Source organism: Penicillium vulpinum (assembly GCF_028829585.1).
Source record: "Penicillium vulpinum strain IBT 29486 chromosome Unknown utg000004l_segment0_segment0, whole genome shotgun sequence".
Lineage (NCBI taxonomy): Eukaryota > Fungi > Ascomycota > Eurotiomycetes > Eurotiales > Aspergillaceae > Penicillium > Penicillium vulpinum.
In genome coordinates, this window is record NW_026643244.1 from 1,924,609 (window position 1) to 1,941,791 (window position 17,183).

Below are 17,183 nucleotides of genomic sequence, written 5' to 3' on the forward strand. Positions count from 1 at the left end.
ACTATATTTCCATGTTTGCTTCAGGCATGCTCCAGGTTGGGACATCGTTCATGAATTACTCGCTTCATCTTTGAGATATATATACTTCGTTACCTTGAACATAATACCTTGCATATTGTCTTCCCTTCTTCCAAAATCCCAACACATTCCACATTCTATTTGCCAAAACACGACTATAATACTAGTTTATTGCCTGCTGCATTGACAACCTTTCACTTTCTCTCTCGTTGTCCAGTCCGATATGCCCCCGAAGAGTACACAAGACAACATGGTGCCCGAGGCAAAAGGAATCAAATACGACGAATGCGAGATGGCCCTCTTCCGCGCCAAACTATCTTATCATGCCACGATTGACGAACGAATGGCCTCACAGAACTCAAACCTCACTTCGATCGCGGAAGCCCAGGCTCGAATCCTCAAGGGATGGGAAATACAGATGCAGGGCACAAAGGATTTGACTGGCAAGAATGAAGGTCGTTCTGCAAGTGATAAGAGAGCAATGGCACAGTATGAGTGGAGATATACGGCCTTGGAAAATGCTGCAACAAAAACGACTGGGAAGGGATAGCGACAAAAGTGCTTTTTCTTTTCTTTTTCTTCTTCTTTGATTTTGCTATTTGCGCCCACCATATTGAATGATACGAACGCATTGCTGGCGTTGGTTTAGAAGCACCACAGCTTAGTTTGATGTCCTCATGCTGAAATACTACGTCGATCTTTCACTCTGATGTCTACTCTCATAGTCTGGGGTGCTGACCTCATGGGTCTTTATTTCTAATGTTTTATCTCCCAGAGCAGTTGATTCCTCTCATCTGCTTATGGGTTATGTGTGAGGGCAATAAATTCATTGCCTCCTAATCCCGAATCTCTCACTCGAGGGAGAATCCGTTGGGTGTCACACAGGCAGGTTGGTCAACATTGCAACAGAAAGTCACACCTCGTGTGTACTCATGCAAAGGACTCGGGTGTCCCATTTGGTGAAAGAAGCTCGGGATATATGGGAATCAATAACTCAAGGAATAGCTGCGTCACTGTATAACACTGTGTACGGGCAATGGTAGATACCATGCTTGACTTGATCGACTTGATCGACTTGATTCCCGTTCATTTTACCTCACTTCATCTATACACGTATGCTATATCAATATACTGCATTGTATGGATGGCATGCTAATAATAGAAAATAACCCAAGTTGGGCGGCTAGTGTCGCCCTTATCTGTGTATTAGTAGTATCAAGAGCGCAGTAGAACCAATTGCAAGTCTTATTGGCCAAATTCCAGAATTCCGATGAACTCCGAGTTCTCTGTACAGGTTGTGCAGGAAAGTTATCACTACCACAGTAGACACAGTAGGTGCAAATCGCACCTTTTCAGTTCCTCTGCTTTCTGTGGAGTCTTTGACATCTAATTTCTGGTCAATAAGAGACTTCCATTCAGATATCACCGACCATCGGAGACCTCCGATATGGCTTACCATGTAGTGGGTCAAGGGTGCAACTCCGAAATCAACTCCGAAAGGCCTTAAACCGGCATTGGATCTGAAACTTAGCGCCTAACGGCCAAACCTCCAAGGAAATATCGGGGACGATAGGCTTTGATTGGTTCCGATGAGTAGAAAAGAAGAGGAATGGAGTGTTTTCGAGTAATGGAATTGCATTTCGAGAGGCAAGTCTCTTATCGATAAAACCCCCACTACTGCTATTTAAAGTATATACTCGCCCTCATTTTCGACTCCTCTCTAGACATCTTATTAAACGCATAATCCATACAATTCTATTCAAAATGCAGGTTGCCGCCGCCGATATCGACCAGGTGTTCGCACACACTACCAACCTAGCATCATGCAACCTAAACAGCAAAGTCCTGGCCTGCTCAAACGACTACTTCGCTTCGGTCGATAACCTTCTCACTCCAACTCCCGCTATTTCACGCCCCGGCGTCTTCATTCACACCGGCGCCTGGTACGATGGCTGGGAGACTCGCCGCCACAACCCCGATCCTTACGACTGGGCTGTGGTCAAGCTCGGCGTCGCCGCAGGCTATATCCACGGCGTCGAAGTAGACACCGCATTCTTCGTCGGCAACTACGGCGAGAAGGCAGAGCTCCAAGCTACATATGCACCGGAAGGTAGCAGCATTACAGATGCCCAGATTGCAGACCCCAACTTCGCCGGCTGGGAGACACTGCTGCCCACTTCGCCTTGCGGCCCCTCCCAGCGCCACGGATGGAAGCTCCCTGCCGAGGCCACCCAAAAACCCTACACTCACTTCCGTCTCCTGATGTACCCCGACGGTGGTTTCGCCCGTCTCCGTCTCTATGGTCACGCCATCCCCTCTCCTGCCCCCACTGCCTCGGACTCCGTTGAAGAGCTCTCGTCTGCTCTCAACGGCGGTCTGGCTCTTGCCGCCTCCGATGAGCACTACACCCCCTCCTCTAACACTCTGCTTCCTGGCCGTGGAAAGGATATGGGTGACGGATGGGAGACTGCTCGCTCGCGCGCTGCTGGTCACGTCGACTGGGCTATTGTCAAGCTGGGTCTTCCCGGCTCGGTCTCTAAGGTTGTTGTTGATACCAAGGACTTCCGTGGAAACTTCCCTCGCGCTGTGCGCGTGCACGGCCTGGTTGCTGGCACTTCTGGTGAAGGTGTGCCCTCGGCTGATGACGCCAACTGGGTTGAGATTGTCAAGGGTGACAAACGCTGCCAGGCAGACACCGAGCATGTCTTTGGACCTGAGCATCTCACTGCTGGTGGTGAGGATACTCGGGTGTTCAGCCACGTCAAGCTGACCCTTGTTCCCGATGGTGGTGTCAAGCGATTCCGCATCTTCGGTCGCCGCGCTTAGATTTTTGTCTGATACCATGAGAATTATGTATATAGCTGATATGCCACACTTAAATAATGCATTATGTTCAATTGTCCCAGAATATATATCTAATGAAGAAGTATGCCATTTATCATGATTAAAAGGGAAAAAAACCAGATGCATGATTCTCATAGAATTAAATCCAAAAAAAACACCACATGAAGAACTACCTATGCAGTGAATGTAATGACAAGCCAAAAAAAGAGAGCAAAAAAACCAAAGAGAGATAAACTCATCAACCCAAATGACGCCTAACTTCTATCTTTGCACACTCGGGTATAAATTAACAATGCATGGACTCATTTCTTTTCCAGTGACAACGGCCTCGGTTCATCTGAAGCCGAAGAGGAGTGACTGGTAGGTGTGCCAGCGCCAGCATCAATACTTGCTTTCGAACGCTTTTCTCGGATAGCAAGGCGAGACTTAGGGTAGGATGGCGGCGCAGGAGCGAGATACCTGTCCAATAGTTCGCTCAAAATAGGCGAGCGGACGGGTTTCGGGAGATAATTGTTCATGCCAGCCTCTAGGCATTTCTCGCGATCGCCTTCGATGGCACTTGCGGTCATGGCGATGACTAGCACTTCGTTTACATTTGGGTCGGGATCTCGGCGCAGCTCGCGGGTCGCGTTGTATCCGTCAAGAGTGGGCATCATCACGTCCATGAGAACCACGTGGAATGGATTACCTTCTCGGGAGCTTGCGCGCAGAGCATCGACCGCTTGTTTGCCGTCGCTATATGCGTCGCACTGGAGGCCAAGGCCAGTAACGAATTTGACGGCGATCTTTTGGTTGATTGGATTGTCTTCGGCAATGCACACTCGGATCTGGTCACGAGGGATTTGGGTGAGGTCGCGAGCCGAGGTCCGACGTCCTTCGTTTGCTACATTGCTTAGATCTTGTGACCATGCAGTCTTGACGGCCGTCTTCTTGGGTGCTTTGCTGAAGACTAAGTGGAATGTCACGGTCGTGCCCACCCCTGAAGTTGATTCAAGCCAGATGGCTCCGCCGAGAACATCTTCAATGATAGCTTTACAGATTGACAGGCCAAGGCCACTGCCGCCATATGATCTTTCCGTGGATGCATCGGCCTGGGAGAATGGTCGGAAAAGGCGATTCTTTTGTTCGTCTGGGATACCGATGCCGGTGTCGGTGACTGAGCATTCAAGGCGAACCCGACCTTTGCCCTCACGAGCAACCCTCGCTTTGACCGTAACTGACCCGGCAGGAGTGAACTTGTAACTGTTGCTGAGGAGATTCATGAAAATCTGATGGAGGCGAACAGGATCGCCAAGAACAACGAGCTCTGGCGGTACCTTATCAAGGTTCTCGATGGTTTCCAGCCCTCTGTCACGATGCGTGTATCGTAAAGCCCGGATCACTTCTGATATGGTTTGTTTTAGATTGAGTGGGACCGTGGAGATCTTCATTTTTCCGGCCTCGAGCTTCGAGAAATCGAGGATGTCATTGATAAGGGTGAGTAAGGTATCAGCACACACACGAATCGATTCAACATATTCATCTTGCTCTTTGTCAAGGTAAGTGCCCTTGAGAAGTTCCGACAGACCAATCACGCCGTTCATGGGAGTGCGCAGATCATGAGAAATGTTGGCAAGGAAAATTGATTTGGCCTTTGCTGCATCTTCCTTTAACTTCACGTTGTGCTTGGCTTCGGCCTCTGCATTCTTTGCCTTCTGTTCGGCCTCGCGTGCTAATGCCAAGGCACGCTTTTGTGACTCAATCATGGAAGCATTCTTGGCGCTGACCTTGCGAATTTCACGGAAGAGCAACGCGTTGGACAACGAAATGCCAATCTGGTTGCAAAGCAAATGCAGAACCACTACGTTGCGCTGTGTGAACCAATTTGGTTTTCCTTCCAAATGAATAACGCCGAGAAGGCGATCTCCTTGCACAACTGGCAATGCGATAACAGACCGACCTGCGGGGAATTTTGCCAGATAGGTCTCGCTCACGTTGGAAAACCGTTCATCTTCGAGAACATTGTGAACAAGAACCTCCTCCTTTGTACGCATGACATAGTCAGAGATATGCAAAGCCATTCGATCCTCCATTTCCGAGAAAGGTAGACCTTCTGGGAATGACTTCTGGCCCCTTTCAGAATCACCTGCTGCGGCAATTGCGAAGCCGTTGTCATCAAAATCGGTAGCAATGGTGGCGAAATCGGATCCGTTGCAGGATTCCAAGATGATCTCGAGCATTTTCGTGAAAAGCTTGTCAATTTGAAGTTCGGATGACATGACTTGGCTGGACTCGAGAATACTTGACAAGTCAATAATGTCTAACCCAACACTTGATATGTCTAGAGACCGTTCTCCGGCAGCAACACCATTTTGCTCAATCCACTGCTGTCTCCTCTCATGCTCTTCCATCTTCTGGGGCACCAAAATCTCCTCTTGCACAACGTCACGGCTGATCTCAAGAAGTGAATCAACAGTCTGACAGCCAACATCGACGGTTTTTGCCGATGTGGCTGTCTTAAGTAACCATTCATGTTTCTCAGCAAGCTGCGATGATTTGCCACTGGCGCTAATGGAGCTCCATGAAGCGATAGCATCTTGGATCATTGCACGAGCCGCCCTCTTTGCTCCACGTCTAACCAAGAACTCGCCCTGCAGCTCGAGGGCCAAGGCTTCTTCAAGTGGCCAACCATGGATTTGGCAATGGTCGATCGCAGATTCGTAGCCCTGTATGGCACCGCTATGATCGTTGCGAACCTCGGCGATCAGGGCTTCTAGAATCATAGCCCACATGCCATAGTTTGATTCAGATGCATCTCGAGCAAAATCGATCTCGGCCTTGTATTCTAAGATTGTGTCCATCTTGCCGTCGAGATGTCCTTGAGAGGGGTTATCATTATGAAGCGTGAGGAGGGAGGCTGCCAAATAGAAATAAACAAGGTAAGACACACGTGCAGACCAGAGCCTGTGTGTGGTGAACAAAAGTTGAGTACCGACTTGGATTGCTCTGTTGTGGTGACCGAACAAGAACAGTGGGATCATGGCAAGACCCCAGTAGACATCACGAGGTCTGTCAGCATTGGTGGAGTTGATATCCAAATGCGTCATATACTCAGATGTGTTGTGATTGGCGTCTGACATGATACCGTCCGGAGATCGGGATTCGGTCTTTCCTTGCAGAGCGCGTGAAACTTGCTGGACTGCAATAAGACTAGCTCCACCCCGGGTATCTTGTTGCCACTTGGGAATTTCTTCGGGGGTCTCCACGCAGAAAGTCTCCAGCTGCGCCATGTCTTGACCAAGATACAATCGACACATGGCCATTGATGAGATGCTGATCAAGGTAAGATATGGGTCACCCATTGAGAAAGAAGCCTCGAGCGAAGCTTCCAAGGCCGGTAGCGTTGATGCCATAGGAACACGTAAATGGCTGACGTAGAGATTATGAACGATCGAGCCTCTGGTCTGAGTCGATAATTCAGGGCAGCGTTCGAGCAGCTCCAGCGAAAGCTCGCTAAGCCTTGTACCAAACTCGATATCCTTGAAGCGACTCATGGTGATCATGGCAAGATGGGAACAACCTACTGCGATCTGTGTGAATCCACCCTTGAAGATATGAATGTTCATTACTTCGAGCGCCATCCGATAAAACGTCAGTGCATCGTCCCAGTACGTGACTGTCATCGCCTCCGCCATGACTGTGCCAATAGTTACTACAGTGGGGTCCTTGGAGACTGGCTTGTGGGCAATAGAGCTCAAATCGGCAGTGTCGAGATAGGACTTGAGGCGAATATAGGCAGCATCGCACTCCTCATAAGTTGTAGGTTCACGAATATGCACACCGAGTTCATCAAGGCAGGTGAGAAGTGATTCCATCGAGCGGTGGTGATCGCCTATCTGAGCGAAGATTTTGGCTTTGATGATCCAGGCTCTCGACTTGCTTACGGCGTCCTTGCCATGAACAAACACCTCGTTGATCAACTGGAGGGCCTCGTCATTGTGGCCTTGAGACCACGACATCTCGGAGGTTGTGATAAATAGCCGCATTGTTTCATCGTAATAAACATCGGGTTTAAGGTCATTCCACATATCATCCTGAAGTAAAGCGATACAATGGCGGAAGTACCAAAGTGCAGAGGGTCGCGCGCCCGACTGGAAAGCGGTTTGTCCGGCATCCCATAAGATCCGTCGATATTCGAGGCGCCTGCTGACACGAGACTTGATAGTCCGCGACGCAAGTGCCACATGATGGGCCATCGAATAGCGACTGCGATGGTCGTGGTAATATTTCATCAGCGCTTGTGAAACAACGAAATGCATCTTCTCTACATTTCGACTCTCGCTCAAAGAAAGAGCAGCCTGTGCAAGTCGTTCATTGGCAAACCTAAGGAAATTAGTAAGCGATTTGACTACAGGATAAACCAACAGTAGATGCCTCACCTAAACTCATCGTCGGTCTTCCCCGTGTTCAAGAGATTTGCTTGAACCAAAAACTGCAATCCCACAACCATATCGCCTTCAGATTGTCTGATAAGTGTGACATTTTGCGGTGATGTGAGATCAACATCCTCGTCGTCATTGCTCGAATAGACAAATTCACTTGTCAGAAGCTTTTGCACAAGAGAAAAAGAGAACGGGCTGCCCAGAAGAGCTCCCCAGATCATGATTGATCGAGCAGCTTGAGGGATGTCCTGAAGACGCTTGGTAAGAAATCCAAGTCCAAGCTCTTCGCCGTAGATAGGGGCCACAAACTCTGTGAATATCCGATCAAGGTCGAATAGCCACTTTGAGTCCTTCCACGAATACCAAATACAGTTTGTTCTGTAACAAGTCTCAAGCATTACCCGAACGTAGAAGGGGTTTCCTCGGCTCTTCTCTTGAATTACCGCACACAGTGGTGTCAATGTTTGACCGGGTTTCTGATGCATTGTCACTGCTACAATTTCCATGACATGCTGCTCTCCAAGGGGGTCGAGTGCGATTCGCGTAACCGTTGGTAGATCTTCCATAAATAGAGACCTCACTTGACTAGATGTAATCTCATCCCTACGGCTCGACAGGATCAGCACACAGGGGAGCTTTGCTTTGATGATTTTCAATACCAAGTCCAAAGTTTCGTCATCTGCATGTTCGAGATCATCAAGGCATATGGTGATAAGTTTGAAATTACACAATGTTCGCAGAATCTCAAGGAATGTCTCCATGAGCCGCATGTTTTTCGAGGCGGCATTTGCCAAAAAGAAATCCTGGGAAGTCTGCCCTTGATCCAGCCCAGGGATATTGACGTATGTGGATGGCTCGCCCTTCTCTGGCATGAGCAGATTGGCTTTTGCTTCAGTCGGTCTGTATTTCGCGCCAGGGGACATCAACTGCTCGGGAAGATCCAAGACTCTGTGCAGAGTAGGCCACATTGGTCGCAGGGCCATTCTAACACTGTTGTGGTAGTCAGTAGTGACATCGCGCTCGGAGAAAATCTGGCGCAAAAGACTGGCCAATAATTTTGCGAAAGGTTCAAATGGGACACGTTTGGCTCGGTCCAGGCGAGTAATTGCTATGCATCCGAGTTTGCGAACTGTTGGCTGTATCCGATTTAAAAGATCCGTTTTCCCAATCCCAGCGGGACCGCTGATTGTGATCACTTCACAGCGCTCACTGCGGCGAGACTTCCCAACACTCTTCTGTTTATTCAAGGAATGGAGTGATCCCGATTGACTAACAGTATGATTTGTTGATGGCTGACTGTGTTGACCGAAGGAGGGATGACTTTCTCGGTCTGTGTTATGGGAAGAACGAGAGTGCGATGGGCTCTTAACTCCGGTTGAAGCCGGTCTTGGGCTTTGGCCATACACATCGGGCATAAGTGTATGTTTCGGAGTAGAAAACGAAGTGTCACTATCCGCCGCAGATTCATAGGTGTTTACTTGTGCGAGATGATGAGGAGTCAGATGAAAGGAGCCAGAACCACTAGAGACAGAAGCAAACTCGAGGCTTTCGATACGGCTTTCAGAGATGGATGAAGCCGATGTGAGAGCGTGGGCTGTGCCAGGACTCTGTATTCCAGCTTTGGCCAAGGCAGCCGCCTGGCGCTTATTGACCTTCTCGATGATATTGAGAATTTTGTCATATTCTTGTTTCCGGCCAAACATTTGCGTTGGGAGAGTGAAAAATGAAGACACGTCTCCTTGCGCGACTTGGAAATTGCTCAATGCTTCACCGTCACCATCGCCAAGCAATTTAGCAATATGGGTCAAGTCTCTCTTCACAGATGAAATTGTGTGGTAGCGATCATGAACCACCTTCTGTGTCATTTTTTGGATTACAGCGGAGAGAGCATCGGGAATATCCATTCGTTTCCCAGATACTGGTATCAATCTTTTGCCTAGTACATTTTGTACGACTTCAACAGGGTCGGTTCCTTCGAATGGTAGCTTCCCTACCAGCATGGACCAGAAAAAGAGGCCCAGCGCATATATATCAGTGCGACTATCCGGTTCTGTGGGCATCCTTCCAGTCTGCTCTGGAGCAATAAATTGCAGCTTGTACTTGGCTCCAAGCTCGCGCGAAACGGAGGACCAGCCCTCGCTGAGTACGTTATCGAATGATCTAGCACCATTGCCGGTGTTTGAGAGCTTCACTGCACCAGTCTCTGCACAAAAATGGAACGCATCACCTCTGATCTCGCCGTGCACTGTCTTCAGGCCATAGTGTAAAATCTCCAGGCAATCGCATGCCCCGATTGCGAAATCAAAAAAGGATTGTAAGGAGACCTGCTCGTTGGGGGTGGCATTGTTGTCTTCACCTCTAGACCCCGCCACAAATGAGGCAGGGCCAAACGTGACCAGATCTCGCAACCTGTCATGGCCTGGAGACTCGAAAATCGCAACCAGCAGCGTCTTCGATTGTCCGTCATCTGGCTGCAACCTGATCAGGTCGACTGGTCGTATTGTATGATTGCAATCCGGATCCGACGATTGTACAATTGACCTGAGCATGTGAAACTCTCGCTCGAGTCGAATAATGTTGGTGGAAATTCGTGCGATGACCGGTAGCCATGTTTGGTCTGTTTCTAGGCTATGTTGGTTGGAAAGTGAAATGTCACTACTGGCATCGCTGACGCTCAATCTTCGCAAAGCACGGGTGGATGGTCGGGTTTCTGTGCGCGGGGAGAAGCGCGTGAGGCTCGACGGTCCGGAGGAGGCGGGATTGGAGGAATTTGCCAGGGGGGTTAAAATATCTGGCTCTAAGGCATGCCGGAATCCTGAAATATGCCAGTGGTTGTATGTTGAATGAAACGGTTCGACTGTCTGATCCCAGGTATAACCAGGTAACTGGCCTAATCGTTCGAAAAGTCGGGCCGGTGGAAGCGGCAGGTCTTCGCCGAGCAGAGTACTCTCCTCCATCTCCCAAATTATTGAGTCGTGTAAGCCTGGGTTGCTACCATGAACATGTCCCAAGGCGATGGGTCGAATTCAGTGGGGGTGGTGAGTTTAGGACGACGGGGGGGCACGCATGAAAGATGCAAACAGCATCCACAAGATAGATGATGCTCAGTAAAATGTACAGCGAACAGGTAGAGAAGGGTCGCCCTAGGCGTGCAAAGTGAAGACATCAAAAACAAACGAGTCTAAAACAAACCAGGGTAACTTAAGAATTGACAATCATGAGAAATGTTGATGCCTGAGGCTGTAAAATTAGTCATCTCTTACAAGCACCGGATTAGGGTAGCTGATTGGATGGGACCTTATATCAACATTCATATTATTGATATTAATAGGATATTTTGGGGGAATATGACTTACAAAGTACTGTTGGGCTGGGCTGCATGTTGTCTGACATCATTGAGAAATAGGCTATGTTTTCTTTTTTTGTTTTTAAATATATGCGGCTCAACTTATAATAGATAGGAGGCCAGGAACCGCCGTATTTCAGAACTATAGAAAATATGGAATCATTCAAAAAGGATAGGCTTGAATGTGTCCTTAGTATCATATGTATCTCCGGGGCAAAGTTCATCATGGTATGTAGAAAGAAGATACTAGTAAGAATACAATATTAAAAGGAAATCGTACACATAACATATATCACCTCGACTCCTGAGGATTGAATATAATCTAACTTGGTAGATTCAACATCTAACTTCAGAATCTGACTGATGCAATATTAATAGTATACAAAGTAGTATACATACATAATTTGTATTGAAGCAGGCAACTCGGAGTTATTGTGGGGTATGGCTCCACGAGTCCGGACCTCGGCACTGACGCCACTCAGGAACTAAATTGTTTTGGGATCCCAAACATCTAGATCCTCTCATCCCAGCCCTCTTTTTGTAAAAAAAAATACAAATTTCGCAGGAGCCAGCAAAATTGCTCTCCTCGCACTATGAGTTCACTCAAGGAACCTCTCGGTCTCTTGAAGGCGCTGCTAGCCCGCATCCCTTTGATCCTCAAGACGATCCTCTTACATGGCTTTCAAATGTCTCCTGTCAAGGGGAAACAGGACATGCGTACCGAATTAACAGTCGCTATTATTCGCTCATTCATGGCAATAAATGCTCCACTCGGTAAAACCCAGAAACAAGGAATACGTGACCCTGGAGTCAAAGGACCTATGTGGGTATCCAAGGTGACCCTTCCGCAGCCCGAGATCGAAGTGCGCGATGCAGTACTACGCGCAATCGAAGATCTTAAGACAGGCGATGAGACATACGATGTTCCGGAAACTATCGCTGTCGAAGCCGAATGGACCGGTTACCGCGGCGGAGTTGGAAAGAAAACACCAGAGCCCGATCTCTCGGAAGAGGAGAAATACCACAAGCTGCGCGAGGAATCGCCATCTGATATGACGATTTTGTATTTCCATGGAGGTGCCTACTTGTGAGTTGTCGCTGAACCCTCTAACAACCCGTGGACGGTACACATAGCTGACGCATCCAAAACATAAAAGTCTTTTGGATCCTTGCAGCCATCGTGTCCCTGTCGCACACCTGTCTCACCTAACGGGCGCCCCGGTCCTCTCCGTGCGATATCGCCTCGCTCCTCAAAACCCATTTCCAGCCGCACTTGTCGACGCCTTAACAGCATACCTCTCGCTCCTCCACCCGCCTCCAGGCTCTCTCCACAAACCCGTACCAGCCAACAAGATCGTATTCGCAGGCGATTCTGCCGGCGGGAACCTCTCACTAGTCCTCCTTCAAACACTCTTGACCCTCGACCGCGCATCGCACACAATCCGCTTCCACGGCAAAGATGTGCCCATAGAACTGCCCGCAGGCGTCGCAACCATTTCCCCGTGGTGTGACGTGACGCGCTCCATGCCATCTACCAGCGGTAACGCACACCTCGATTACCTTGAGGCGCCGCTTGTGCCCTCCGACGACCCAGCTATCAAGACTCCATTCACCCCGCTCCCTTTCACGCCAGATGATATATGGCCCACGTCCCCACCTCGCGCTGATGTCTACTGCAACGCCAGCATGCTGAGTCACCCATTGGTATCTCCACTCGCCATCCGAGCTGATCTCTGGAAGAACGCACCGCCTATCTGGATCTCAACTGGCGAGGAAGGCCTTACAGACGAGGCTCTCGTTCTAGCGCGCCGCGTCTACCAGGCTGGTGTGCCCCTCGTTGCGGAGATGTTCGAGGGTATGCCGCACTGTCACGGTATACTCATGATGGGCAGGCCAGCTAGTCATCGTTTCTTCGAGAGCTTTGCTGGGTTCTGTCGTGATGCGGTTGCCGGCCGGGTCGTGTCAACGGGGAACCTCACCTGGTTGGGCTTCAAGCTGCAGTTGATAAAGAAGATACCGATCGAAAAGGCCTGTGAAACTAGTGATGAACAGGTTGAGGCCCTTATGCAAAAAATCGCTGCTTGGAAGCTGGAGGGAGAGATTGAACTACAGAAGCAATGGCGTGCGACAGCGCGGTTGTGAGTTGTTTTATATGGTGTTCTCTTTCCATTTCGCCTCATCATACCCTATTTAGATGTTTAATGATTTTACGACGAACTTTGTATGTGATGACCTCGGGAGTAGTCCGATAGGGCCAGTCATACGTCTAGCTTATGTGGACTCATTGCGTGCTTATGTGGTTATATGCATATGCAGAAAACTTTAAATGCTTGGTTACTTTCTTAGAGAAACGCTCTCTGTAGCAATGAATCGCTACTTGGGATTGCATTAGATAGTAGCTAAACTAAAAAAGCAAACATCTGGCAATTTGAGGAACATGCCTGGGAACTAAAGATATTCATCATTGTCCATTGCATCCTCCCCCGACAGCTGATTCTCCCACATCTGCGGAGGCGGGTTCCGAGCTGACCAGACAGGCTGCACTGGTTGCACAGGCTGCTGTGTATATTGAACCTGCTGTGGTTGAGGCACAATGGTTTCAGGTGTGGGGGCCGAGAGCCAAGGGAACGCAACAGGCGTTCCGTTGATGCGGATTTCGCCAATGATATTTCCAAGCTCTGGCGCATCATCCACGTAGCCATCCGAAAGACCCATCAATTGCGCCACGAGACGAGAGAAAGCAACACAGATAGCAAAAAGTGGGGCAAAAACAGTTGATAGATGTGACCAGCGCCACAACATTGTGACAGTTACCCAGGGGTATTCAGGTGCATCGGGCTGCAGGCAGTAGCCTTCGCATCTTTCGGATATCTCGGGATGACTATACTGGTCCCACATCAGACATTCGATGATATACCACGAGAGTGAAACGATGATAAACCAGCCAAGGTTGGTGGGGTGAAGGCGTTGGGATCGCGGGCTCCGCTTCCACAGCCGTGGAAGAGGTATCGCGGCGTAGACTCGTCCATCAGAGTGCGTGCCGCACCCTTTGCATGATTCGCCCGTGTGCAAATGTGATGGCTGTGGGCTCGACTGCAGGCTCTTCTTGATCGAGGAGCTTTCCTGCGATACAATTGCGGTGTCTCGTGTAACTTTATCTTCCAGTCCGTCAAGCCCTTTCTTGACTTCGTCGATATGTCTCATTAGAGAGTTGAGCTTGAGATTTAATGAATCCAAGTTGACCACGGCATTCCCTTTTGAACTTGCATTTTCCAGCTGGGCGACGACGGCCTTTTCGTAATCTTCATCATCTTGCTCGATTTTGGGTTCGCCTGGCCCAGCGTCCATAAGTGCTTGAAGTGACTCGATGGTATCATCTCCAAACTCGAGGTCCTTGCCGGAGCTGGCATCCTCAATGACGGTCTCCAGGGCACTTTTAGGTAGATGAGGCCGCTGCAACGGGGGCCTTGACTGTTTCCCAAGGGGTGGTTCCGGAAGAGGATCTTTTTTGGTAGTCTGCGCGGGCTTCGGTTCCTCGGCTTTCAATTTGACATCTGTGGGTTTTGTAGGAGGTGTAATATCGTTGGGCTCATCTGTTATGCGTGGAGGAATGATGTCTTTAGTCAGATCTTCGGGAAGCTCGACCTTTTCAGCCACCCGCTGGGTCATGGGAGTGTCGATCCATGCGCCAGTTACCCGAGGGGTTTTATCGTAGATTTTGTTTTCAAACAGTTTGAATGGCTCGGGAGTTTGAACATGATCAATTTTGGGGGTTTCAGTCCGAGAAAGTTTGCGTAGTAGATCCCGGGAGTCGCGCTTGCTAGGGTTGGGCCTCGCGAATGACAAGTTTTTGAATACTGTGATAGGGGAATTGGGAATTGCCTCGCCACCACTAATGGGCGAGGTCAGCTTTGCACCAGACTGCGTTTCCCCAAAGTCCTCCTGCTTTGCCTGCATATGCGGATTGGCAGTGCGTTCTTCCAAAGCGCTCCTAGCAGAAAGTGTGCTCCGCGCCGGAGAACGAGGTGAGGTACGCGTAAGCTTGGGGGCTTCGGTTTCTTCCGTGATAGGTGGCGACCAGAGTCGACGCGCCTTTTCCTTTTCTTCTTCAGAGAGACTACGTTGGATGGGTTTTCTCTCCCATTCTTGTCGGTAACCTGCCCGATGACCCCAACCAGTGGGTATATTGGGCGAAGGAACACCGTTCCTGTCGGCCTCTTGTGCATGATTGTCTGCCTCAATATTATCTTCCATTCGCCTTCTCAAATTATCTGCCGTTAGAGCATCCCGTCCGACCTGAGCCCTGCTGAAGACCGGCGAGCGTTGTCCTGTGACGCGCTTTAGGCGCTCTTCATCCTTGGTATAATCCCTGCTCTTGCGGGCTCGATGGTCACCGAGTTCATCGCTAAAACCAGCGTCGGATAAGGGCCGTCCATTGGCAGATCCTCTGCCGTTATTTGTGTCCTTTGCTTGGGGGCGACTTCGGCTTCCGGAGCGTGCGCTGAACTGTGGCTCCCAGTCATAGTCGCGCACCAGATCGGCTAGAGCGTCATCTTCATCAATTCGCCTATATGCGTCCTCAAGTTCCTTAGGAGGAGGGGAAGTCTGAGATATGGGCGAGAACGCGTTAATCGGCTGCCGCTTCGATCGCGGGCTTGGTGTTGTCACATATTGGTATTCGTCGTCGTATGTGGTGGACATTGTGTTTTTCGATACGTCTCTATATGCATCGGCTAGAGATCTTGGGCGAATAGCGTGCCGTGGATGCGGACCATCTTCTTGAGGGGGTGATGGGAGCTTTGCGGGTATATCGTAATGGTCGAATTTCGAGGCGCGTCGGAAATGTGACGGTTGCCTGTCTCGCGAGACTCGATTGTTTTTCTCAAATGACATGACCGAAATATCTCTTGCGACCTGCAGAGGGTTCACATGGAGGAAAGGTAGAGGAAAAAGGAGAAAGACGCGATTCTCCTGCACTGTGAAGAAATGACGGAGGTAAATACGCTCTCATTCCCTAATGTGGTTAGGCCGTCTGAATTATTCCGCATTACGTCGATACTTTCAATTACCGACAACTCGAATTGTCCTTTACTCATATTTGCCCTCATGACATTCAGGGGAGCATTTCCAACCTCATGATGCTCAAATAATCCTCATATTGTTTTGACATGTGACCATTTCACTTGCCCTGCCCTCGAAAGCTTCAATAAAAGCAATAAGACTCGCATTCTAAACCCTTGAAAAACGTTCAACTCAGGTCATATCGAGCACTTCAGTGAAATATATACCTATCAACCTCCACCATGGCAAAATCATCACGGCGCTCAGGTCGCGGCAAGACGCCAATCTCATCCGGAGCCTCAACACCAAGCTCCGCATCCTCAGGGCCGATCACACCATTCACCAAAGTGCCGCAAGACTTGCAACCGTTCGTCGAACCACTATCCCCCGACGAAGTATATCTAGTCCACATCGACATCACAGCAGAAGAACTGAAGCGGCAGACCTTTACCGTACCCCTTATCGTGAACTTGGTGGTAGCTGCTGTGATTGGCCTGCGGGTGTACATGGGAATCAGTACATATCCAGCACTCGTGGCAACGCTGATCGGGTACCCAAGCTCCATGACTGTGGATACGGCAGCTACCCCGTGGACAGAAGCGGTACAAATTATCCTACGCCGGACTGGAACCGTGTGCATCGACTACTTCCTCGTGACCCTACTCTGGTCATGGCCTGTTAATTTCATCCGAGGGCCCGTGCGCTGGCGTCGCGCCATCGGTTTCCGTGAGCGCGAGATCATTGTCCGCCGCAGTAACCGCAGCTGGAGCAAGGAACTCGAGCGCAACAGGTGGATCCGCGAAGACGATGTGCATCGCGATAAGATCGTCGCCGCTGTGACCCCCGAGCGAATCGGCAAGACTGGTTACTTGCTCGTGGACGAGGATTGGAATTTAGACTATGCGGCTATGGTCCGCGCTCATGCTCTTGTTGATCGCACTCGCAAAGGCGATGGTATACAGATGGATGAATTCCGCACTGCCGTGCTGGTTAACACTGATGCTGACGGTTGGCTGATCTGGCGTGTCGGGGATGATAATACCCCCGCCGGCGAAAAAAAATCTGCTCAGCGCGACCAAATCCTCGCCTTCAAGGAGAAGTTAACTGAGATGGGCAAGGAAGATCTCTTCCTGCGTTGGGTCGAGCTAATTCAATGGGAGAGCTCGCAGCCTGGTGGCTTCACTGCAGAACGACAACGGTCTGCGATGATGCAAGCGAAGCAGATGTTCCAAGATGAGAATGTGGATTTCAATCAATTCTGGGACGACATGGGCGGCATGGAAGGCGTGGAAGGCGTGGAAGGCGTGGAAGAATTAGACTAGTGATTGATCGGTTCATGGTGATAATCATACCTCTCTTACATTTTGCTTAATCTCGGCTTACTTGTAAATTGCTTTATGTACCTAATTGTGTTTGATGTACGTTTCATAGAGCTCAACTGACACACCATGCCCTACACAAGTAAGGAGCTCGATATGTTCAAGTGTAGATTG

The 17,183-nt window shown here is 49.6% G+C and overlaps 6 protein-coding genes across 6 annotated transcripts; 4 read left to right on the plus strand and 2 right to left on the minus strand.

Annotated features, from left to right (window-relative positions):
- Positions 1-241: 241 nt before the first annotated feature.
- N7479_009279 (uncharacterized protein) lies at positions 242-568 on the plus strand (the record flags this gene model as incomplete). The annotated part of the gene is made up of 1 exon (XM_057256972.1): positions 242-568. The coding sequence occupies one exon, from the start codon at positions 242-244 to the stop codon at positions 566-568; it is 327 nt and encodes a 108-aa protein (XP_057104430.1).
- A 1,214-nt stretch (positions 569-1,782) lies between these two features.
- N7479_009280 (allantoicase) lies at positions 1,783-2,844 on the plus strand (the record flags this gene model as incomplete). The annotated part of the gene is made up of 1 exon (XM_057256973.1): positions 1,783-2,844. The coding sequence occupies one exon, from the start codon at positions 1,783-1,785 to the stop codon at positions 2,842-2,844; it is 1,062 nt and encodes a 353-aa protein (XP_057104431.1).
- Positions 2,845-3,164: 320 nt separating this feature from the next.
- Positions 3,165-10,240, minus strand: N7479_009281 (putative sensor histidine kinase/response regulator; the record flags this gene model as incomplete). The annotated part of the gene is made up of 2 exons (XM_057256974.1): positions 3,165-7,224; positions 7,281-10,240. The coding sequence occupies 2 exons, from the start codon at positions 10,238-10,240 to the stop codon at positions 3,165-3,167; spliced, it is 7,020 nt and encodes a 2,339-aa protein (XP_057104432.1).
- Positions 10,241-11,222: 982 nt separating this feature from the next.
- N7479_009282 (Alpha/beta hydrolase fold-3) lies at positions 11,223-12,771 on the plus strand (the record flags this gene model as incomplete). The annotated part of the gene is made up of 2 exons (XM_057256975.1): positions 11,223-11,716; positions 11,787-12,771. The coding sequence occupies 2 exons, from the start codon at positions 11,223-11,225 to the stop codon at positions 12,769-12,771; spliced, it is 1,479 nt and encodes a 492-aa protein (XP_057104433.1).
- Positions 12,772-13,077: 306 nt separating this feature from the next.
- On the minus strand, positions 13,078-15,522 carry N7479_009283 (uncharacterized protein; the record flags this gene model as incomplete). Its single annotated transcript, XM_057256976.1, has 1 exon — positions 13,078-15,522. One exon carries the CDS (start codon positions 15,520-15,522, stop codon positions 13,078-13,080), a length of 2,445 nt encoding a protein of 814 aa, XP_057104434.1.
- A 410-nt stretch (positions 15,523-15,932) lies between these two features.
- N7479_009284 (uncharacterized protein) lies at positions 15,933-17,012 on the plus strand (the record flags this gene model as incomplete). The annotated part of the gene is made up of 1 exon (XM_057256977.1): positions 15,933-17,012. The coding sequence occupies one exon, from the start codon at positions 15,933-15,935 to the stop codon at positions 17,010-17,012; it is 1,080 nt and encodes a 359-aa protein (XP_057104435.1).
- Between the last annotated feature and the right edge of the window lie 171 nt (positions 17,013-17,183).